At 35.0% G+C, this 26,139-nt stretch overlaps 1 protein-coding gene across 1 annotated transcript in view; it reads left to right on the plus strand.

Moving 5' to 3' along the window:
- The window catches only part of EPHA6 (EPH receptor A6), a 975,318-nt gene that overhangs the window by 631,258 nt on the left and 317,921 nt on the right, over positions 1–26,139 (plus strand). The window contains exons 7-8 of the mRNA XM_069550620.1: positions 21,559–21,606; positions 22,010–22,172. Coding sequence (XP_069406721.1) covers positions 21,559–21,606; positions 22,010–22,172 — 211 coding nt within the window. The remainder of the gene's footprint in view (positions 1–21,558; positions 21,607–22,009; positions 22,173–26,139) is intronic.

The raw sequence follows: 26,139 nt of genomic DNA on the forward strand, positions 1-26,139 counted from the left end.
CAACTATTTATTTGCTGGACATAGTGCAATAATTCAATAAAAATTGAGAAATAAGTGATTAGATGAATGAATGATTTGTCACTCAAACTTCCACTTTATTTTTTCCTATGTTTATTATAATTGAAAAAAGAGTGCTGTGTCTGAGCATATGATTAACCCAGAAAGTGGTTTATTGGCTTTTAGAATTATGCCAGAATAGGTACTCTGAATGTCTTTCTTTGCACAATAAGTAGGTAAGGGTAAAACATACCGTTGATAGCTGAAATTAAATTTTAAGGAATCTCCTTCCCTATCAAAAAATCAAAAATGAGGATGGAGGAGAAACACAGCTGTAATTCTGGTAAAGTGGACACTCTTTAAGAATAGATTTCTCAGTGCCCTGAAAGCATCGGTGTCAGAATCAGCATATTGTACCATCATCTAAAAAGTGGAGCTGATCCTAGGTCTCCTGTCTTAAGCCAAATAGCTCAAGGAAAACTGAAATGGTACCATTTCAGCAGCAGCCTCTGGCTACTTGCAGGTGTACATATAAATTATTTCTGGAGAAAAGCTTTCAAAATTTAGGATTCAAAGACACCGAAGACTGTGATTAGTCAATCATATCACAATCAAAGAACAAGAAACACAGGAAAAAGTAAGACATGAATGAACCAGCAGAAACAATCAGCGACAAATTTAGAATCCCAAGGACTATATATATTAAAGAATCATACATAGAACAGCTATATATGGAATGTTAAAAAGAAATAAGAAATGAAATCAGGAAGGTGAGAAAAAGATAAGAACAGGCAGATTGTGGGGGTGGAATGGAACTTCCAAAATTAAAACAAAAAATCATTATTGTAAGAAATATTGAACCAATGGATTAAAATACCATGCATTTTACATTTATATATGCATGTGTGTGTGTATATATATATACACATATATATATGGTAAAAAATAATAAAAAGAGAAATTTAGCAAATAGACAAGTAAAAGGAAAATATAAGAAGAATCAAATATAAGGAAGATAGGATAACAAAATTGAACATACAAGGAGCTGCATTTTAAGAAAAAAGAATGGACATCAGGTAATACTTACATGAACCATGGCTATATATATATATATGATAAAGAATAATAAAATGAGAAACTTAGAAAAGAGACAAGTAAAAGGAAAATACAAAAGAAGAATAAAAAGATTTAGAAGACAGGATTACAAAATTGAACATACACTGAGCTGGATTTTAAGAAAAAGGAATGGATGTCATGTAATACCTACATGAATCTGGCTGTAAGTTGTCTAGTACCAATGAATCCATGGAGTATAGCATATCCAATATCGGAAAAATAAGAACTCGTGTTTCTAGATATGTAGAATGCACAAAATCTATAGTAGAATTGCAGAATCTAAAGGATATAGATAAAGGTGGCCATTTTAAAATTATATATGAGACCACTGAGAAAGGAACAGTTAAAATTAAAGCAGATTTATTAGCGCAAGAGAAAACAGAAAAGTTAAGAATATTAACTTTAGAGTTACCATTCCCTTCTTCAGGAGATCTTCCTGACCCAGGGGTTGCACCCCCGTCTCCCTCACTGTAGGCAGACGCTTTACCATCTGAGCCACCAGGGAAATCCAGAGTTATGACAAAAAACATTTAACAACCTCAAATCATCTAGGAACAAAGGTGAAATAAAGGCCCTCAGAGATAAAGAGCTCATCACCGAAAGACCTACCATAAAGGAAATTCTAAATGATGGGTTTCAGTAAGAAGGAAAATGATGACAAAAAGCTAGTATAAAAGCCAGAAATGAATAAATTAAACAGTAAACATACGTATTGTTTTTGTTGTTCAGTCATGAAGTCATGTCCAACTGTTTGTGACCCCATGGACTACACCATGCCATGCTTCCTTGTCCTTCACTATCTCCTGGAGCTTGCTCAAACTCATGTCCATTGAGTCAGTGATGCCATACAACCATTTCATCCTCTGTCATCCCCTCCTCCTCCCACCTTCAATCTTTCCCAGCATCACAGTCTTTTCAAATGAGTCAGTTCTTCTCATCAGGTGGCTAAAGTATTGGAGTTTCAGCTTCAGCATCAGTCCTTCCAATGAATTTTCAGGACTGATTTCCTTCAGGATGGACTGGTTGAATCTCCTTGCAGTCCAAGGGACTCTCAAGAGAATAAGAGTGTATTAATACAGTATATCTTAAACTAACGTTTCTCAAAGTATGTAATGTAGAGCTAGTCTTAATACATGTATTTTTTTCTAATCACCATAAGGTTGTATGGTCAAATCAGTTCGGAAAATGTAGCTGCTGCTGCTGCTGCTAAGTCACTCCAGTCGTGTCCAACTCTTTGTGACCCCAGAGACGGCAGCCCACCAGGCTCCCCCGTCCCTGGGATTCTCCAGGCAAGAACACTGGAGTGGGTTGCCATTTCCTTCTCCAATGCATGAAAGTGAAAATTGAAAGTGAAGTTGCTCAGTTGTGTCCAACCCTCAGCGACCCCATGGACTGCAGCCTTCCAGGTTCCTCCGTCCATGGGATTTTCCAGGCAAGAGTACTGGAGTGGGGTGCCATTGCCTTCTCCAAAAATGTAGCATATATACCTAAAGAAAAGTAATCTATTTAATTTTATTTAACCTAATGCTTTCCAAATTTATTTGATCCTGGTGGTAGATATAGATGTGCATACTTAGATCTTCCTCCAAGAGAGAACCTGCTACAAGAGTTCCTCCAGCTGCTGTGGGATCCACTGTTCTTCCCAAGCCCCTAGGAATAGAACCAGGCCTCTCTTGACAGATGCAGAACCTGTTTGGGGCACTCATTTATCTGGCCAGGAGACTCTCACAATTGCACTGTCATCCAAGGCATTTTCAACACCACTGCATTTCTCCACCTCTCTCTTTTCATAGGAATCAGACTTCCACTGTGGTCTGAAAGCTCTCCTTGTCTGCATGATCCCTTTCCTTGCACAGGTTTTACCTGCACAGGTATTTCCCTCTTCAATACCTTTACTTTCAGCATCATTTTAGAATCTGCTCCCCAGAAGACTCAAACTTACATGATCATAAGATGTTTTGTTCTTGAACCATAGCAACACATGTTCCTTGGAAATAAGGATCCAGAGAAAACTTTTTGGGAACTGCTGTTTTAAGCCAAACTCTTGCTGCCAGGAAATTGTACAAATACTTTTGTTTTAAACCATTTATACTTTTGTAGTAGGAATATATTATTTTAAAATTACACATGTATATCCTTTTTTCCTCTTTATCCTTTGTGTTTTTTTTTTTTATTTTAGAATAAAGGGTATGAAAAAATAATCCTCACTGCCAAAGTAAATCAATCCGATATTTTCATTAGGTAATTTTGCCATTCTAAGTGTAGTTTTATTTCACTGAAGCATGAATTCAAAGCAAGAAGTACAAGGAAGAAAAAGAGTTAATATGTTTTGTTCTGTTTTTATTAATTTTTAATATTGCACAGTTATAGATCTAAATCAAATTAAATAATTCATTATAAAATTCTTATTCAAGCATGAAAAAATCCAAAAAAGTAGATATAGTTTATTGAGCATTGTAATGTATTCTACTCCTCGATAATCTGTAATGAGAAAATTTTTGAGAGCCTTATTTCTCTTAGATTTAAAGAAAATTTTAAATGATTTAATAAGTAGGCAACTATGGGAGAAAATAGCTACAATAAACTAATAAAACCAAAGTCGATCTGACTTTGAAACCAATACCTAGAGATGTCCTCCTGGGTGTCATCATAATTTTTCAAAAGTGAGCAATTGAAATGTCAACAATATATAAACTGTCTTACTACATGACTCATTCATTCATTGAAATAGACTTACCAAATTCTTAGATAGCAGATACCTGTGCAGCTCATGACTGGAGCCATGAAATTAAAGACGCTTGCTCTTTGAAAGAAAAGTTATGATCAACCTAGACAACATATTAAAAAGCAGAGACATTACTTTGCCAACAAAGGTCCATCTAGTCAAAGCTATGGTTTTTTCAGTAGTCATGTATGGATGTGAGAGTTGGACTATAAAGAAAGCTGAGCGCAGAAGCATCTATGCTTTTGAACTGTGGTGTTGGAAAAGACTCTTGAGTCCCTTGGACTGCAAGGAGATCCAACTAGTCCATCCTAAAGGAAATCAGTCCTGAATATTCATTGGAAGGACTGATGCTGAAGCTGAAACTCCAATACTTTGGCCACCTGACGTGAAGAGCTGACTCATCTGAAAAGATGCTGGGAAAGATAAAGGCGGGAGGAGAAGGGGATGACAGAGGATGAGATTGTTGGATGCATCACTGATTCAATGGACATGAGTTTGAGTAAACTCTGGGAGTTGGTGATGGACAAGGAGGGCTAGAGTGCTGCAGTTCGTGGGGTTGCAAAGAGTTGGACATGACTGAGCAACTGAACTGAACTGAACTGAACTGTGCTAGGTAATATAGATTTATGTTAGAATAAGCCTCAAATTCTGAAACTTGCAAAAAGTAAATTAACTTGGAATTCATTTCCAAGTACCTATCATGACTAAAACATATTTGATTTCAAAATTGCTATTTTATTTTTACTCAGAGTAATTAATTCTTTTGGATGGGTATTTTCAAATCAAGAAGACTAAATTCATTGTTTTAATGAGTTAAAGTTTAAATGAACCTCTCTTCCTAAGGCATTCATATTGGCTACTTTTGAAAATGCCTTTATCTTAATGGTTTAAAATGTCCTTCCTCAAATCTCTTGTAAGGGAGATTGAGTTAACAGCCTATTATTATGTACTCCTTACTGGGCTGTTAGTAGCTTTACAGTCTTTCAAAGAATACACCTGCTGCTCATAAAAAACATTTATGTTGCTACAGAATTTGGCTGTGTTTTAAAATCATGTATTTCCAATGACCTTGTAGAATCCACACTGATCTAATATTTTCAGAGGAAAATAAATAAGAATTGATATCTGCCCATTTACTTGAAAAGATCACTGAAAAATTAGAAAATTTCATTATCATTCAAGTTCTAATATGGGAAAAGTTGGTTGTCTTTAATGTTTTTTACTTTCTTGGTAGACACTATTTGAGTTTGTTTAGCTATTTTACCTTGAAAGTTTGTCTCAATTTATGTATGTTGAAAAACACAAGTTTATGTTCATATATATCTTGTATATATATATTTTTTTTGAGGGGGGGGTTTGTCTCTGCCTTTTTAATTTTTTCTGTTGATTTATTTTACTTTACAATATTGTATTGGTTTTGCCATACATTGACTTGAATCCGCCATGGATGTACATGTGTTCCCCGTCCTGAGCGATATTTGTGTGTGTGTGTGTGTGTGTGTGTGTGTGTGTGTGTGTCATTGAAGCTAAATCTCTCCAGTCATGTCCAACTTTTTGTGACCCCATGGACTTAGCCCACCAGGCTCCTCTGTCTATGGGATTCTCCAGGCAAGCATCTTGGAGTGAATTTTCATTTTCTTCTACAGGGTATCTTCCCAACCCAGGAATTGAACATGAGACTCTTACATCTCCTGCATTAGCTGGCAGGTTCTTTATCACTAGTGCCACCTGGGATAAACACACGCACATACACACACATACATACAATGACTTAATGACTTAAATGCTATTAGAAACATCATGATTTCCACAAAATGATTGAAAATGTGAGTAAGGATATTGGAGTTAATTTAGATACTCCTTAAGCCTTTAGTAATAGGAAATCATTAAGTCTATAATTAGAAAATGTAAGTTTTAGGTCGCAAAGAGTCAGACTGGGTGAAGTGACTTAGCATAAGCTTTAGCTGAGGAAGTATTCTGCAGTCCTTCATGGTTGAATGCAATATAAATTGTTTCTGGCTAAGTTTCAGTTGGCAAAGGCAAATTATTCCCAGAACCTATGTTCCTTCCTTCTGTATAACACAAGGACATTTAAAGAAGGCAATCCATGCATTCATTATTTCCATATGTCCCTTGATTCTTGGGATTTTGTGGGGTAAACCACAGCAGGTAGATGGATGAAATCTTTCTAATTTGCCCTAATAGGTATAACTACTAGGACTGCTGCTATCAACAACCTCGTGGTAATTTTCTTAATATTTAGTGAATTATGCATCATAACATTTTTACCTTAGCATATTTAACAGCTACATATTTTAAAAAGACCACCATATAGTCCTTCTGAAAACTTAGTTTAGTTGTTGGTTAGTACAGTGTCTAAGGTTTTTTATTGCTCTCTTCTATCCATAACATGGCAAATATGTGTGACAGACACATAGTGCCTTATACCTCCTGAAACATGTCACATTAAGGATTATTACAAATCACTATTTTTAATCTCAAAATGGTGCTATTGTACCAGTGAGAGCTATATTTACAACTAGTCAACTGATCATGCCCACAGATGCAAGTAACTGACTTGAGGCCCAAGTAACTAACTCTAAAGGAGGATCTGTCATCTGAAGAAATTTCTAGACATTGGTGTTATTCTCACACATAGATCGCAACTGCACTGCTAATCACATAAGGCATCTGACTCCTGGGCATTCAGCTGATTTACCCTACTAACTCTATTGACATGGAACTAAAAGAGGAAAGTTTCTGTAGTTCTGACTGATCTACTAAATAATCAATGCAGTTCCCATCGATAAACTCAGAATATAATTGATTATTAAAATATGTCTTACTGTAAGTGACAGATGTTTCTACCAACTACATATACATCTATTTAATAATATCAATAGCAAAATAACCAGTCTATCTTGTATTTGCAGCTCAGAATATACTTTCATATGCATTCTTAGTTGATGCATCACAGCATTATGAGGTGAATGAAGCTGAGGTTTTCGTTTATTTTTTATCTGAATGTGCTGTGGATCAGTAATATTATGACATATTTACATTCACCTATGTCTGAGTCACACAAAGACAGCACTGTATCTCCAAATTTCAGCTCAAAAGAATCAGATAATTAGATGTTTAAGTTGACTAAGTTTTATGTGTTAAAAGAGAATCTTCAAAATACCGTCACCCAATCTAGTGACAAAAAAAAAAAAATAGTATCCCATGTTAGATTGAGAATTCCATATTCGATTGAGATCTATGAGATACATTTAATGGTCAATCTGCTTGTTCCAGTTACCTGTTACTGCATAACAACACTACCCAAAAAATGTAGTGGCTTAAAAATAAGTATAGCATCTCATGAATCTACGTACAGTATAATTTGAACAGGACACAGCAGGAGCTGCTCCACAATTTCTGGGACCTCAGCTGGGATGATAGAAAATAGGTTAGGAGCTGGAACACCTGAAGAATGGCCATGCTTAGGGTCTCATCACCATCCCTCTCCCACCATCTCCCTCTGTCCTCCCCTACCTTACCAGCTCTCTCTCCAGAGTTCCCCCAAGTGGCTATTCTGGAATTCTCCACAGCTTGACAGTCCCAGGCTAGTCATACTTCTTAGACTGCAATGCAGAGCTCCAAGCCAAAAGTGAAAATTGCCAGTTTTCTTAGAGACTGAGCAAGTAACTGAAATTGCTCACTCTTATACTATTTTATTGGTCAAATCAGTCACAGGGTAGACAAGATTCAAGGAGTGAGGGCAAAAATCTGACTTTTCAATGAAAGGAGTATAAAAGATTTTGACACCATCTTTAATTTGCTGTGCTACTTTATTTTATACCTATATAATATTACATGCTTTGTTTCTAGTTTTTACTGACTTAAAAATGAATATTTTTCAGTATGGGCAAAGCAATCATTAATGTTGAATGTGTATGAAATTCTAGAAGTTTGAAACTATTTTAATAATTGCATATGGAGATATTGTATGGTTAAAAAAAAACCCAACTAGTTAATTTATAAAAGTAAAGCAAAAAGAAAGAAAACCAGAAAACTGTCACAAAAATGTCTTTCAGTTCTTTGAATCTGGACTATACATTGGGTTGTGCCAATGTGGTCACTGCAAATAAAACAGCATTATAGGACCAGATTATCCACTCTTGAAAGTAAGGCAATTTATGCAGGTGCAATAAAAAAGAATCCATTACTAGTACCACCAACCCAGGTACCAGCTGATGAGTACTTAAAATGGGCAATATTTGTGACCGTGACCAAAGAAGAAAGACTTCTTCAATTGACCCAGGTTATATTTTAATTTACCCTAAATTTAACTTATTGATTCATCATAGACAATTTTCTCTGATTTGATTTCAAAACTAGTTTATATGTGGAGTAAATAAATTATATATATCCACTGTTTGATAATGAGGCATCTTAAAATAATATTTCTGGAAAATGAGCTTGCTTTGCCTTGAATTCCCTTTCTTGCCTTTAACACCATCTGTAGTTATCTCCACATTATCTCAATATGTTTCTTTAGATTCAAACACCAGCACTGGACCTAAAAGAACCATGTGTGCTTTTGTGTGTGTATGTGTGATCTGTGGGAAGCTGCAAATTACTGCAATCTGTTTATTAATATTATATTACTAATTTTCTGTCGTTAATGACAATCATGGGATATTACTCAGTTTCCAGTCACAATATCTTACTAAACCTATACTTCGTTGTGTTTGAGTATAAATCTTGATGCATTCATTTGATACACATCTTAATATTACTGGTCCTCTAAGGAAATTTAAAGACAATGACTGCCTTAGATCACTAACTGAAAATATTGAGTTATTTAGAGCATAATGGGATGATTTTCAAGTCACGATGATGTCACTTACAAAGAAGGTTTAAAATCTCTCTTTGACGGAGGGGGACTATATTCCTTGAAACCTAAATTATGCTTTGTAGCTTTGTGCATTAATCTTAACAGATATCTTTGTTTCAGTTTTGAACAAGACAAATATATCTGTCATCAGATCACAATTAAGACCCATCAGCAAATATAACAAAACAATTAAAAGTCTTATCATAGCAACAATGTACATTTAAATGGAAAAATAAAAATGAAAAGTAAATCTTTTCAAAATAAAAATGAAAAATAAATAGGAAAGTGTTTTCTTCCTATTCTAGGTGAGACTAAGGCATTCTCATGCTTGTGCATTTAAATGAATTTCTGCCTCCTTTTCAATGCAAAAAGCCTCTCTTATGTCTCCATGTTATGCAGCTGCTTTGGACAAATGTTAAGACTTTATATGATACTCAAAGAAGATGTTTTTCCATGGAGACTGTTCCACAGAGCATTTTTTTCTTTCTTTGTATTCCACTGGAAATTTCAGTCTAGTGGAATTTTATCTTCTTTTTTATTCTTATCTATATTTTTTACCTTCCTTATTATTCACTGTAATTCTGTCAGAATAACTAGCAATGAAGTGATAGTTTTGGAGTCCTGTCACCAGTGTTTACTGTCCAATTATTTCATTTTCAAAGACTTGTTCTCTACTAGTCTGTGTACTTTTTATCTATCATATAATCCAGTTAACACTATTGTGAAAAAAATTAACCATGTACATTCTGTGTACTCTATATTTTTCTTCTCTAAAAACCATGTTATTGTATCTAGCTTTATTTTTTTAATCCACATTCCACAACTAGGAAGAATTAATCAAAGCAGCACGAATATGTTGTTTTTCTCATTTTGTGTCACTCCATTCAGCCTTGTTCTTCCAATAGTTTAACTTTGAAAACATTCAGTTTGACATTTGAAATAGTTTATATTTGAAGAAGTCAACATATGTGTAGTAATGCTTCCAAAGACTCTCACTGTGGTTTCTTCTTCTCAGTGGCATTTATTGATGTCTTAATTTTATGATAAAATTGCTTCATAATGAACTTTTATATAGCTACCTTAGTATCACTGATATTACTGATAACTATTGATATCAGCAGATATTGGAAAACTTTTCTTTTTTTCTTGTATTTATTTTTTAATATAAATTTATTTAATTGGAGGCTAGTTACTTTACAATATTGTATTGGTTTTGCCATAGATCAACATGAATCCGTATGTCTAAACTAAGCATAATTGTCAAATATTCTTATAGTGGGTATAATTTCCTTTCAATTTCTAACCTTTTAGATAAAATAACTTTATCCATCCTCAATACTTCAGTAAATATATAAATTTTTAAAAATGTTTTGTTCTACATATGTATTCCCTCCTTTTTCTATACATGTATGTTATTAATATTATCACCAAATTTATGCATAGTTTTAAAATTTTATAAATTACTCAAGCCTTAAGAAAGAATGATAAATTTCAAGTGTTGTCTATGATATACTTTTAAGAAAATCACTGTATCAAGCTTTAAACATTAAATTTCTAAATTTATACTTAAAAGCCATTATATTTATAAAGTAATAGAGCACAGAATCACCTGGAGAAGGAACTGGCAACCCACTCCAGCATTCTTGCCTGGAGACTCCCATGGACAGAGGAACCTGGTGGACTACGGTCGCAAAGAGTTGGTTATGACTGAGCGATTAACACACACACAACAGAGCACAGAAGGAAAAACCATATCCCATCTGTACAAGGGTAGGCTACATGAATACAGATGGGAAAGTTAAAACTGAAGAAATACTAATATATACATAAGTATTAAAATATATTTCAGCACAGATCTCAGGTTTTCAAGCATATTGTTTTGCAAAACATTTTTTGACAAGTAAAATATCGGCTCTTCTCCACAAAGTTACGAAGAAAACAAGTCAGCTATACTGACGCAATATTATTGTGTTTTGGTTATGGAAGTACCATAAGCCAGTAAAACAACTTTTTCTCATCTCTCATTTGAAATATCATTAATTTATGCAAACTAATTTTAAATTGCTGTAACAATATGTATAATTTAAAAGCTATACATATAGAGCAATTAATTCATCAATTTACTTGTTCAATATATTTGGCCAATGTACTATGAAAGCTTACAATATACTAGAAACATTATATTTTAAGCAATAAGAACAGGCAAGTAAAACATACAGAATTTTTAAAAAGACCTCTCACAGCATCTGCAGAATTACTTCAAGGCCTAAGACTATCATTGCCCTATTTTAAATGAACTACCTATTTATAATAGTTCCTAAAAGAAAGAAATACTGCTAAACACATCTGCTGGACCTGTAAAAGAGTTTTATATTATATATTATAATATATATAAATATATATATTTATATAAATATATAAATTTGTATATAAATATATTTTTTTATATTTTTCTTACAATAAGCTTAACCCTTTGAGATGGTATAATCATCTCAGTTCTCATAGACTAACTACAGTTAGGACTCCATTGGTCTCATTCTAGCACCAGTATTTTGTAAAGGTCACATTGTAATAACTTAGCCATTTTTCCCTAAAAGTAAATTTAAGTGCTATTTCAAACAATTAATTATCTGCTTATAAGTTAACTGTTTTCTGAAAATCAGCTTGAATGCTTAACTCTTGATCAATATACTTCTCCCATCAGGTGTACTTTGCTACTATCTCTACTATTGCTCAACATTTAATGTTCAAGGAATGCATTTTAATTTTCATTTTAGGTGAACATTAGATGGAATATAAGAAAAAAGTCATGGTTTTAAAAGTGATTTAGAGTTATCTCCTGTTTTGGATTACTGGAGTAATCAAGAGTTGATTATAGTAAATTATAGCTGTGGTATACTAAATGATACTTCTCCAAAAGTGCAGTCAGAAAGTAATTGTGTACTTAGAATATCTACTTCTGTATTTTTTAACTCACACTTAATTTGTAATTTTGTCATAGCAGTTGCCAATTTTTACTTAAAAATTAAAAAAGAAATACACCTTAGCCACCAACTTAGTACACCCTACCAACCAGCTTGTTAACTCTTTTTTCCTTTCAAGTTAAGAATTCCATCTTGTATACTCAAATGAAAGTAAGAAAAGAAAACAACTCTTTTGGTTACCAGCAAAAATACCCAACTCTGATGATTACTTAAGGATGTCAAAATGTCTAACCCAAGGCAGAGTAGAATGTTCTAGACTCAGGAGTGCAGCGATCAGAAAAACTGAGGTTATTCAATATAATTCTCTCTCACTCTATCTTCTCATTATGAATTAAATATCATTGGAGAAGAAATCCATAAGCACTTATGCTTTCTTTTATATTTGAGGCAATCATCTTTGTTGGACACCAGCCCTATTTTCCCCTGATTGTGGGGCCAGCTTAGATCTAGTCTTCAGATAATCAGTGTGAGCTGGAAGCCACCCCGATTTGCAGTTCCACATTGGAGCACAATTCTAGTAGTCCAGTTCCCAATGACATGTAACCAGAGCTGCACCATATGTTAAATGAAGGCTAGGTATTCCTTTGCGGATATCAATCAGTAGATATGCATTAATATTAAACACTATCTATGCATCCAACACTCCTTTGCTTTTTTATTTTATTTTGTTCTTTGAAGGAACTGATATCATGCTTTTGAAGCTATTGCCGCCTACTTAGGGGTATATATTGGTAAACATTGAAATAACAAGAGGGAAGAACCAGATAGTATAAAATTATTCTGTCATTCTTTGAATCATTTCTTGCAAATTATGTAGCAAAAGAAAAAAAAGTTTAGTTCCCCCATGCCACCCCGTGATCTGTTTGTTTGAAAACTGAGATTATCTTAAATAATATATATTAAAGAGTAAAGTGAAGTGAAAGTTGCTCAGTCATGTTTGACTCTTTGTGACCCCCATGGACTATAGCCTACCAGGCTCCTCTATCCATGGAATTCTCCAGGCAAGTATACGGATTGCATTGCCATTTCCTTCTCCAGGAGGTCTTCCCAACCCAGGGATCAAACCCAGGCTTCCCTCATTACAGGCTGATTCTCTTCTGTCTGAGCCACCAAAGAGTAATAGACTTAAATTACAAACTATTTTAAATGAATGATATTAAGATACATATATATCCAATCTTTGTATATGACCCATGCAGAAAAAGATGCGAAAGAAGAGATGAATAAGTGTAAAATAAAAAATTAATGAAACTGAGTCAAGAAAAGTGTATTTAATTTATAAAATAAAAATCCAGTGTTTTTGAAGACTGATAAAGTAAGCAAGCTTGACAGGAAGGAGGAAAATGATATTTATGAAAGAGATTTTCAATGATAAGTCAAGCCTAATTGTAAATTTAGATCTATAAATATAATGGATAATTTTCTGTTGATTAACAAAAATGAATAGGAAGAATATCTAAATACAGGATAAACTAATTTTAAAACATGGCCAAATATCTGTCCCTGAAATGATCTATCTCAATTGAAATTTCAAGGAACAGATAATTACCATGTTATATCAATTATTCTAGAACATTAAAAAATGAAACAGTTTCCTAATATATTCTCTTAAATATAACCTAACTCAAATAGTATAACCAAATATTGATAATAAAAGGGAAAAAATAAGAAAACTGTAGGCCAAGATCATTTAAAGAGAGGTATAAAAATTCTGTTTGAAATATTTTCAAATTGAATCAAAGACTGCAATAAAAATTTTAGAATTATATTATAACCTGATGCTAACAAGTAGGGATTATCTTAGGAATGCAAAGATAGTTATTCACAAGTATATACTACATTAAGGTAAAAAATGTATAATTACTTTTGCAAATACAGATAAATTGTTTATAATATTTAATACTCTTTTGCATTTTAAAAGCATAATACAGACAAAATTATAGTGTAAGTGAAAAGTTCTCACCTACATACCTATTAAAAACCTAAATCAAACATAATTATATTTAACAGTTATGCATTAACAACTAATCCATTCAAGAAAAAAAGAAAATCAGGCTACTGCTTTTACTGCTGCTATGTGGTATTCTACAAAAGATCTCTGCATTGTAATAAGACAAAATAAATAAAGGACTTGCTTTTTTATACAGCAAGCACTTATAGATTTACTCATATAGGTCTTGCATATTTCTTGTCATAAACTATAAGGTTTTTATTGCTATGGTAAATGGAATATTTTAAAATACAACTTTACTGGGCATTGCTAGTGTATAAGAAAGTAACTGATAATTGTATGTTGGCTAACTAATTGACTTATTAGTTCTAAATGTTTTCAGTTAATCTTCTATGGATTTCTAGGTAGACAGTCATAATTAGCAGGGAGGAAATAATGGCTTATTACAGCTCAGTCATTAGAAGAGTCATTTTCCACATATTAAAAAGAAATGTTTTTAAAGTTTAGTAAGACAATTAACTTAGACTTTAGGAAGAGCCTGTGTACCATATGGTTTGCCTAGAGTAGAATAAGATTCTCTCTCTAAAGAGCTCTTAAAAAAGAAATAGATTAATACTTCTTTGGAATGAATCAAATAAACTGATACAAGAATGGAAATGGATGACTTTTTGGAACTATAAGCTCTTTTATAATTATGTCTCTCTTACAGACACAATATAGCTTCAGTTCCTGGACTCGCACAGCTCATTCTGATGCTCTATTTTATAAATCCTGTGATTGGTGTGCACTGGGAGCTGGTGACTCTCAAAGAACATTAAAAGATCTCATTCTAATTAAATTCAAAAACAAACTGAAGAACCAAGCACAATGCCCATGTATTAATTTTAGGGAAGCTGTCCTTTCCAGAAACTAATATCTTTGTTTCAACTTCAACAGCACGTGGGAATCCACATTAGTAATCAGGAAATTACAACATCAAAGTAAAAATACGAAAAATCTTAAGAAATCTTTCAGCCAGGGTATGATAAGTACCTACCCCCACATAGGATTCATTCTTGTAATAATGACCTTTAAAAACCACCAAATTCAGTATCCCTCTTCTTTGGAAAATAATTATTAAACTCTGACAGGATCTAGTACACAAGCTTTCCTTTAACTGGAGGTCATGTGAAATAACTTCATTTAATTCGAGTAAAATATTTTCAGATTTGTTTATACCATTGTTTAGACAACAAGATTCTTTGATAACCTTTCAAACTTTACGTTTCTAGGCTATGCAGTTCTTGCTTTGTCAGGAAAAATATTCTGTTGCAGATCATGTTCTAAATGTGGTTTTGATTTGTTTAGTTTTGAGAAGATTATTGTGGAGGCATTTCCACAGTCTTCTATCATGAATTTGTTGATGGATTGTGTGTGTGAGAGAGAGAGAGAAAGACAGAGAGACAGAGATGCGGAGTGAAAAAGACACAAAAATGAGAAGAGACAAACGACAAAAAATAATTAAGCTTGGAGTCCGCAACCCTCAAGCCAAGAACTGCTGCTGGTCCCTGACCTGTTAGAAAGCAGGCCACACAGCAGGAGGTGAGCAGTGGGTTAGCAAGCAAAGCTTCATCTACATTTGCAGCCACTCTCCATCACTCACATTACTGCCTGAAGATCAGCAGTGGCATTAGATTATTAGACTATTAGATTGTCATAAAAGCGCAGATTCCACTATGAATTGCGCATGTGAGGGATCTAGGCTGCACACTCCATCCCCTACACCTAAGTCTGAAAAAAAAATTGTCCTCCATGAAACCAGTCCCAGGTGCCAAAGAGGTTGGAGACCACTGACTTAGAGGACCCCTAGCAGAGCTATTAATATCTACTTTTTTTTATTTTCTTAGGAATCTATCACTTCAGTCTTCTATCCAGCAGAACAGGAACTTTACCATTGGCTTAATTAGGACATTGCTATTAAAAAATAATGATTGTGGTAGTAGAATGCTAATTTTTAATACTACTTTTCCCTATTCCTGATGACTGAAACTTGGCATGACTTGAAAGGACAAAGAAAAACCCCACAGTGCTTTAATCTGTCCTCTTAGTGCTGTTCTGTGTATAAAGCCATGCAGGGTACCATCATACATCAAAAATTCTAGAAGAATCTCCTGGACGTTATCAAGCAAATTCTATTCCCAGCCCCAAATAGGAATAATATGCTTTGAAAGATTGGGTAACTTATTAATATAAGCCCCTTGGAATTTCATGAAATCTGTCCCTATGACATAATATCAAAATAGAAAAAAAAAAAAGCAGAATGATTAGATGTGTTAACCTTAATAGAAAACAACTTTATCTTTGATATTACTACTTGAAATTTTCAATGTTGAGAATTCTTGCTGCCACTGAGGAACTTTTATTTAAAAGTATTCTAATGCTGTCAAATCATTACTATCTTTCACAGTTCAGTTCAGTTCAGCCACTCAGTCGTGTCCGACTCTTTGTGACCCCCATGAACTGCAGCACGCCACGTCTCCCTGTCCATCACCAATTCCAGGAGTTCATAGTTTGAGTGTCCTCTTTCATGTCCTCTTTCACAGTCCATCATAAATCTAAAGTTATTTCTAGTGATTCGATAATCAAGAATGTAAAGTGTGTAAAAATAACCCTTGCTCAAAGTCTAATTTATAAACATTTTTGTGCTACGTGTATCTGCCTGACTTGGGGATAGTAAAAAATCACAACTTTAACAGAAGCTGCTGACTAGTTACGTGACTTGCTTTAGTAAGGGACTTATTCTTTCTGGACCTGTTCCATCATATGCTAAGTGAGACCAAAAATATTACTAGTTCTTCTTGCCATAAGATTATCACGAGTATTACATAAAGAATGTGTGTGAAAATACCTTGAAAATTGTAAAGCATTGCACAAATCATGGTTGTTACCTTATGACTGCTGGTATATATGTAGATCTATATGTCTGTAGCAAAATCTCTACAACATAACTTTTAACCACATGTATAATCAAATTGGAGAAGGCAATGGCACCCCACTTCAGTACTCTTGCCTGGAAAATCCCGTGGAGGGAAGAGCCTGGTAGGCTGCAGTCCGGGGGGTCACGAAGAGTCAGACGATTGAGCGACTTCACTTTCACTTTTCACTTTCGTGCATTGGAGAAGGAAATGGCAACCCACTCTAGTGTTCTTGCCTGGAGAATCCCAGGGACAGGGGAGCCTGGTAGGCTGCTGTCTATGGGGTCGAACAGAGTCAGACACGACTGAAGCGACTTAGCAGCAGCAGCATAATCAAATTAATTAAAAATTTAAGAAAAAAAAAATCTTATAGAAATCCATTTAGACCCAAAGACTTTATGTGTATGAGTGTATGTGTGTGTGTGTGTGTGTGTGTGTGTGTGTGTGATCAGCCAAATACTTTAAGAGAAAGTAAACCAATTAAAAATTGACCACTTTATGGGCCTATTGAATCTACTTCCATAAGTGGGACTGGGAAACCCAAGAGAGTAAGATGAGGCATGATGCGAAGCAGTCACAGCAGAGGAGAGCAGGCTTATATTTCTGACATAAAAATTATAGAGTATCATTGCTTAGGTAGAACTTTGATAATTATGTAAGCCAAATCTACTATAGTGCCCTAGAACCTTACCCTAGTGAGCATTTAATAAGCGTCAGTGGAATTAATGAATTTTCTGTATGAGCAAATGAATATCCTGGAGGTGACTTCCCAAGGTACATAATAGAAGCAGAACCCAAATTGAACCCAGGACAGGAGAATTCAATTCCAACCCAGAATTATTTACATGCAGCCTTCTGTTGATACAGATCACATTACCTTTGGTTACAGAAAGATACAGCCATAGTGACTAGACAGCTGAGCCTATTTTCTTTTCACTAAATTAGGTTTCAAATTGAATGCTAAGAGGGTCCAGACTCTAGTAAGAACATCCCTGTTAATGACCATGAAAAGCTGACTTGTATAATAGATAAAGCTTAGAGCATTTGAGGTACATGAAAGATTCAATGTGACGATAAGATTAGACTCCCAGGAAAACTAGAAAAGGAAAAAAGCTGGAAAGGGGCAATCTTGAGTCTAAGCTGCAGGATCTGTGCTTGAGAAGAGGACCTTAAATAAATGTCTACATCTCTAGAGAATAATAGATGTGTATTCTGTTTGACAGTAAATGCCCTAGTTCTGGACTTTGTTTTTAGTGTATGTGAATAACAATATATAAACTAGAAATTGTATACACATTTGTTTTAGGAAATGATATACATATCATTACATTCAGTGCATTGCTACTAAATGTTTTGTCCCACAACTGATAGTATTAGTCATGCTCATCCAAGGGGAAATAGTACAAAAACTGTTTCATGTTCAGCCAATAAGCATTAGTACATAAGACTGTCAGCATTATCTTACCACAGTCCAGTGTACTTTGCAACCCATGGGGTTATGCCTTTGGAGCTTCATTTAATGTCATTTATTTACTGCCTGACAACCTGTTTTGACCCTTAAAAGTGTGCAAATAATAACCTTGGTTTGGCCACAAAGACTAAAAACTAGTATATTTATGGAAAATAGTAAATGCTTAGAACTGGTCAATAATATATCATGAGAACTTATAAAGTACAGTAGTGCAATACTTAGAAATTTGTAGACTTACACTGTATTTGAAAATATATACTGACAACTAGTGAGTTAAGCATGAAATGTAAGAAGTTAGAAGACAACATAATAAATACAAAGAAAGAAAATAATTTATATTAAGATAAGATATTAAATGAAATAGAAAGCAAAGAACGATAGAGAGATAAAGCCAAAAATTGGTTCAAGCCTCTGGAAAACTTGATCAAGACAGCAAGTACTAAAATTGAGTAATATTAAGATGAGAAGACTTTACTATGGATTTAGCAAGGATGAAGAGCTTGTAAGATAGTATTATGAACACTAGAATATATTAGCTAGCAAAGTTGAAGACATACGTGTCATACAAATAGCAATTCCATATTGTACAAACTCTAGAAAAACTCTCATACATCCACTATTCAGGCATGTTCAGAACTGAGCCCTCCTGGATCTGTGGCAAAGCACCGCCTCTACCTGCTCACTTTGAACTGGAGTTGCTGTGTCACAGAAAGGGAATTAAGCAAAATTACTCTGGGACAGTAGTGCCCTATGCTTGTCATGGACAAGTGCTGACTTGGTTTCCCAAGAGCTTGGAAACACCAGGAGGAGAGAGGGCTGTGATGCCCTGGAAGGAGGAACTCTCATGACTGCTCTCTGTGCTCCCTTCCTTGGCATGCTCAGAGGAAGCAAGATGTGGGGCAGGGCAGCAGCCCTGTGATGCTGTGATTCAGGCAGAGGATCCATGTGAGCATACTTCCTACTTAGTGATTTTTATTCCAGGGATGTAGTTATAGACATATTTCTGTGTAACTGTAAATATGCTAAAACCTATTTGCAAAAGCAGTCCTTTGCTCCTGGTAACTTTACTGAGTAATAAATTACTATTAAGTTATGTTTTTATGGAGTCTTCCCAGGGCTTCCCTCATAGCTCAGTTGTTAAAGAATCCACCTGCAATGCAGGAGACCCTGGTTTGATCCCTGGGTTGGGAAGATCCGCTGGAGAAGGGATAGGCTACCCACTCCAGTGTTCTTGGGCTTCCCTTGTGGCTCAGCTGGTAAAGAATTAGCCCACAATGCGGGAGACCTGGGTTCAGTCCCTGGGTTGGGAAGATCCCCTGGAGAAGGGAATGGCTACCCACTCCAGTATCCTGGCCTGGAGAATTCCATGGACTACAGCCTATGGGGTCGCAAAGAGTCGGACATGACTGAGTGACCTTCACTTCACTATGTTTTTGTATTATTATGGGGCCATTCTAAGTAAATTTTTCAATCTGTATCTGTATCCTCTCTCCCTAAGGATAAGACTAAATTCCTTTTTCAGAGATTTAAAATCCTCTCAATCATAATTACTTACTGGGAAATGCCACTCAGAATACACCGTAACTCTTATGTTGCAGAAAATTCTTTGAAAGGTGAAATATTCTCCTCTTCAAGAATGAACGGTCATCCAAAAGTTTTTCCAAACTTCTACCAGAAACAGGATCTTCTCTTCCAGTAGCACATGCTCAGTTGCTCAGTCATGTCCTACTCTTTGCCACCCGTGGACTGTATGTAGCCCACCAGGCTCCTCTGTCCTTGGATTTCCCAGGCAAGAATACTGGAGTGGGTTGCCATTTCCTGCTTCAGGAGATCTTCCTGACCCAGGGACTGAATCCACATCTCTTGCATCTCCTGCATTTGCAGGTGGATTCTTTACCATTGTGCCACCGGGAAAACTGTTTTTCTCCACAGTATGGGAGTTAAGCCCCATAATTATTAAGATCTTGATCTTAGAAAACTTCTTCTTTAAGGTCTTAGCAGATTATTTCTGCCATTGATGATTTTATAGATTTTATTTTCTTGGATTTTTAGCAGGCAGATATTTATTTACTTTCTAATCTAGAAGTGATCTAGGGATAAATATAAGTTGTAGTTTCTCTGTTTTGTCCTTTTACTTAAAGTGTTGCTATTGTTGATTCATTTATCTTTGTACAGTTCTATCTGGAGTTAGATGACGAATGCTGTTCCTCAGCTAGAAAGAGAATAACCATGTAGCATGTAAAGTTCTGACAAATATGGCTGTAAAGTTTAAAAATGACTTTTCAGATAAGGAATTTTTTCAAAAGTAGCATAAGGGAAATTATTTTCATAGTTACAAATCTTGTAGCATCACTGGCCAATAAATGCAGTTTGATACATTCTGTATGCAGATTTTTATAACTTTGTTAATCTGGAAGGTCTCCTGGACAACAGATGTTTTCAGGCAAAGGCTAAATGGGATCTTGATGGAACATCAAGACAGATCAAATATAAGCATCAAATGAGTGATTTAATTAATGATCTTGAAAGTTATTTCTATCTCTGAGAATCTCTAGATATGTTAAAATGAGAATAGTAGAGAATTAGTTCAAGGACCTGGTGGCCTAATTTGACCTATGAGTTTAGAAGAGTTGTTCATATTTTTTTTCAGCTACCCTGTTCAATTCAGTTCAGTTCAGTCACTCAGCCGTGTCCGACTCTTTGCGACCCCATGAATCGCAGCACATCAGGCCTCCCTGTCCATCACCATCTCCTGGAGTTCACTCAAACTCATGTCCGTCGAGTTGGTGATGCCATCCAGCCATCTCGTCCTCTGTTGTCCCCTTTTCCTCCTGCCCCCAATCCCTCCCAGCATCAGAGTCTTTTCCAATGAGTCAACTCTTCGCATGAGGTGGCCAAAGTACTGGAGTTTCAGCTTTAGCGTGTTAGAACACCATAAAGTTATTGAACAGTAACACTATACAAAAGCAGAATTGAGTTTAATGTGTTCCCAGCACCAGCGTATCATGGACAGTCTCTTAAAGGCACAAGTAAATTGTTCTCAGGTTATAGACAAGACAAACCACTTACGAGACCCTGAGTGACTAGGGCGTTCCGTTAGCTGTGGTTCCTGTTAGTGAGGAGAGAGAGTCAGTTAGCTGCGGGTGACCAGGAACCAACCCTCCAGTCCTGCCTGATTTCTCAGGTGTGCTGTCTTTTGTACTGTTCTCTGTCTTTGATGCTCCCTCGTGGACAGATTGTGTAAAATCTACCTCACAATCATTATGTATCTTGTACATCTTTACAAAATAAACTGTGGTACTTTTTCAGAAGAGTATATTCTCCCTCAAAAGAAAATTTTCAACATTTTATGTCTTAAGTTGCATTAATTCAGTGTTACTACTGGGGAATCACTGAGTTTCAGAACAGTGCATTTGATTTGGTATAAAAGATTTCAAACTTTAAAAAACAATTAATTTATTTTTCCTTTCACCCACAGGTCTACCCACGGATAGCGCCGGCATTTTGGCACTACCTGCGGGTAGAAGTGAGTAGCGGGTACTTGAATTCTCCCACCCTTGCTCCTTGCACTCTGCTGGTGTGGTCTGACCTAATGTGCCCATTTGTTTAAGATGCAGTTGCCATCTGTGTACACGTGCTCTCACGTCACCACCGTTCCTTAGAGCTGGGTCAGAAATCCAAATCGCCAAAAATACAAATGCAGTTTATATAAGATAACCATCATTCTCAATAAATTTCCAAATCAAGACCATATCATATGCATCATAATTGATAAATAACTAAATGCCAGATTATGGAAAACCATGCTTGTACCACTTTTTAATCAATATTTTTGATAGAGCATAATTCCTCAGCTTAATTTTACAGTGTCTCCAGGTAAAAGTAGAATAACTGCTTCATTCCCTTTCTCTTCTTTTCCTTGTCCCCAGGAGCATGAGCAACTCACCTATTCCTCCACGAGGTCCAAGGCCCCCAGTGTCATCATCACAGGTCTCAAGCCAGCCACCAAGTACATTTTTCATATCAGAGTGAGGACTGCAGCAGGATACAGTGGCTACAGTCAGAAGTTTGAATTTGAAACAGGAGATGAAAGTAAGTTTCATACAAAAGTGTAAAGTAAGTTGTTAATTTAAGTGTGGTTTCAGTCTGTCCTGGTAGCTGAAAATCTAACGTCCCAAATTTTGAATAGTCTCATTAAGCAGAATTCTATTCATGTAAATACTCATAGTCATTTCAGTTAATGTGTCAGGGCTATCGTTAAATATTTCTATGAAATGCCTTGCTCTATCACAATTGTAATGTAGCCCAAATATGTCTCTTTATGCAGAATTCATCATGCAGACCATAACATAGTGAGTCTCAATGGATGGTGTTTGCCTAACTGTTTGCCAATCTCGGCATCATAACATGATACTAATGAATACTTGGAAGAGAGTAAAGCCATGAGCAAATGATTTTAGCAGTTAGTTCAAAATTCTTCAGCTTTGGCTTGTTCAATTCAGTTCAGTTCAGTCACTCAGTTGTGTCCAACTCTTTGTGACCTCATGGACCGCAGATGCCAGGCCTCCCTGTCCATCACCAACTCCCTTATATTAGATCAATAAAAACAGTGGTCAAGAGACAAACTCCACTGAAATGCACTTAAGTTCAAATATAGGTACACGGGCTTGATTAGAAACTCAATTTCATAGCCTCAATATATTAAAAACCAAAATGAGAGATAAGGAGAGTAAGGTGTTCCAAAGTCATGTAACATGGCATTAAATGTCATGTTCATTCTCAACCCAGCTCCACCATTGATTTTTTTTTATTATTTTAGAAATCTGTCACATTGCTATCTTTGTAAGGATTATATACATGGTTTTTGCTATGTACTTAGGCAGCAGAGGTGGTTCAGATGGTAAAGTGTCTGCCTGCAATGCGGGAGACCCGGGTTTGATTCCTGGGTTGGGAAGATCCCCTGGAGAAGGAAATGGCAATCCACTCCAGCACTCTTGCCTGGAAAATCCCATGGACGGAGGAGCCTGATAGGCTGCAGTCCATGGGGCTGCAAAGAGTCGGACACGACTGAGCGACTTCACTTTTCAGTGGAAAAATAGATAACTATTTAATTACAATAAAAACATTGTTAAAATACCTATATTTGTATAAGAATTCAATAATAGCAAATCATTATAAAAATTCTTATATAAGATTTATAAAAATTCTATAATGATAATAGTAGCTACCATTTGTTGAGCCTCTCATAAGTGCCAAAAATGATGTGCAGTATTTTACATGTATTATTTAAACATTTCAACATCCAATAAGACCAGTATTATTTTCCTAACTTTACTTACGAGAAGTCAGAAGCCTAGAGAAATTGAGCAGTTTGCCCAGATTCACATGGCTGGTAAGAAAGCTAAGCTAGAATTAGAAACTGAAGGATATCTTCTTCCAAGGCCTGTACTCGTAACTACTCCAGCATCCTGCCAAGTCCTTTTGTTTGATCATAAAATGCTAATGGTAAGACCACTAATTAGATCACAGTTGCCCCAGTTTATCACTCCCGATAAGTGAGTACTTTACACAAATTATCTTTTTAATTCTGACAAGATTATAACTCATTTTAGAAACTAAAGTAGCGTTATCCAAATCTGATAATCAGTAAGTGGAGGTGCAGGATTAAACTCTTAGATGCACCCGACAGCTGCAGACAGCAAAAGTCGTGTTCTGAACTGCTGACTTGTAAATGTCACGAAAGTGACTTTTTTCTACCCTTGAAGAGACATAGTGTTTGAGACGAGTCTGGAAAAATATGTTCATGTAAACCTGGATTTTGGGTGCATATCGAGTGACTCCCAAGTCAATTTACAGCCTGAAGGAAAATCATTTAAAGGATCATTTTTTATCTGGTTAGCTTTAAATTGCATTTTCAAAGCATGCTGTTTATATCTAGAAGAAAGTTTCAGTGAATTATGTCATAGTAGAGTATGGGTAGGTTTACTATAAATTTAGGAATATAATGATATGAATCCCAACTGACAGCATCAGTCTTTTTCTCTATACACTCTCCTAGGGCATCTTTAAATCTTTATAGCTTTGGTTTTTCTTTAGTACTCTCTGAACTATTGTAATGTCAACTTTCTTTTTAAGTTCTCTCTTGCGTATTCTGTTTAATTAACTGACTTCATAGTCCTTAGATATGGGGTGTGAAGTGGGGAGGTGAAATTACTCTCTCATTTGATACAGGTTCACATTTTTTGAAGTAAGTAAAATAAAGTAGTTTACAATGTAATCCTCTTTGGGCATATCTATTTTACTTTGTTCAACATTTAGTTTACTAAAAACTAACGAGACAGTAATATAAAATAAGAAATAATTCCTTGCAAAATCATAATGTTCTGAATTAATTACTTGTGCTCTACAAACACAGTACTAGAGCTATCACCGTAACTGCTCTTGCTGTTTTAGACCAGTGGTTGGATTTTTTTCTGGAGTCAGAATATACGAGTGAAAACTGACCAGCATGTTGAAATTTTATGACTGGTGGCACTATAAAAAGAGCCTCCCTGAACTATAGCTATTGGGATCCCCTTTTCCTAAGTCTATAGAGCAACCTCAGTATATATGTGGTACAGGAAGAGAGAGAGAATTGATTGATGGATCTATGGATAAGTAGGTAGAAAGTCAGTCATATTTAGTTACAAAGGAAAGCCTTTTATGTTTAGATACTAACATTCCATATGTCTGCCAGTCTCTCTTAGGACTAAGAACATATAGCTAAATATTTTAAATAATATTTTCACTAAGAACATTTATTGAATGGTTATTATGTACATACAGGTCTTTTTATTAGGCACTGTAATTGTACCCCCTCCATTTTTTTGGAAAAAGATTGAACAAATTACAATAAAATACAGAATCGGTAGTAAGAAATAAAAGCATATGAACACACACACACATATCCTACACAGTTAGTCAAGTACAGGCCTTTTTGGCTTATATGGATAAAACAACAGAAAATTTTATCTGCCTCATATTTGTTTTTATTTCTGAGCTCATTTTTCTGGGGAAAAATGTGCTTCTCTCAACAAAGAAAATAAAACTGAAAGAAAAGAAACAACAAAGAAAATAAAATTGAAAAGTTATTTACATAGCCCATAATGTTATCCAAATTTTTACAAATGCTTGACAAACCATATTTGATTTGATATTAATAAAATCTGTGAAAATCATACCTACATTGTTAAAAATAAATAATTTAATGATAAAGAAATAAAGCATTTGTTTTTATTTAAAACACCACCAATATTTTTCTGATATTAAACGTATTTTACAGAAACAGAAAGTACTTTTTTAGGTTCATTTTTGAAACCAAAATAAGATATATCCTGCTATATTGCAGTCAAATTAAACATTTTACTTATATACTATAAGAGAGCTTGTGAAGCTGTCAAAAGGTAGGAGAACCCATAGCTTGGAGCCTATTTTTGAAAGACTACTGGGACTTGACATGTAATTTACCTCTTCCATTGCCTTAACAGTTATTCAGATGATCCAGGAGACTTAATACACAGTCAGCATATAAACAATTCAATTCTTTTCCCCTAAAAGATTAATTATACATTAAATTTTAACAAAATGTAAATTTAGGTTTTCCACTATAAGCTACATGAAGCACTTTTACAGCACAAAAGCCATATCTGTCAATATTTTACACTATTATTTACCAAAAGTAGTAATGATGGACTAGATTTATATCACTTAAATAACCACATAAAAATCATTATGATCAGCATTAACTAACCCAAGTATAAATTATTGAATAGTGGGGTTTCAAATTAGAACCTTCTGTCTTACATATTTATACAAAAAGTGTTACATAGATACAAATGAATAAATTTAATAGCTTAGTTATTTGGAAAACATCCATAAAATTTAGCTATTTTACGATGTTTTCATATTTAAGCAATTTGATTAGCTTTAACAATTTATGGATGGGAGATGATCCTGAAAATTAAGGTGCAAGATGTGTTTCTGATTTCTTCCTTAATCTATTTTTCATGCCCTCATTTGA

The sequence above is a fragment of the Ovis canadensis genome, chromosome 1 (genome assembly GCF_042477335.2).
Source record: "Ovis canadensis isolate MfBH-ARS-UI-01 breed Bighorn chromosome 1, ARS-UI_OviCan_v2, whole genome shotgun sequence".
In the NCBI taxonomy this organism is placed as follows: domain Eukaryota; kingdom Metazoa; phylum Chordata; class Mammalia; order Artiodactyla; family Bovidae; genus Ovis; species Ovis canadensis.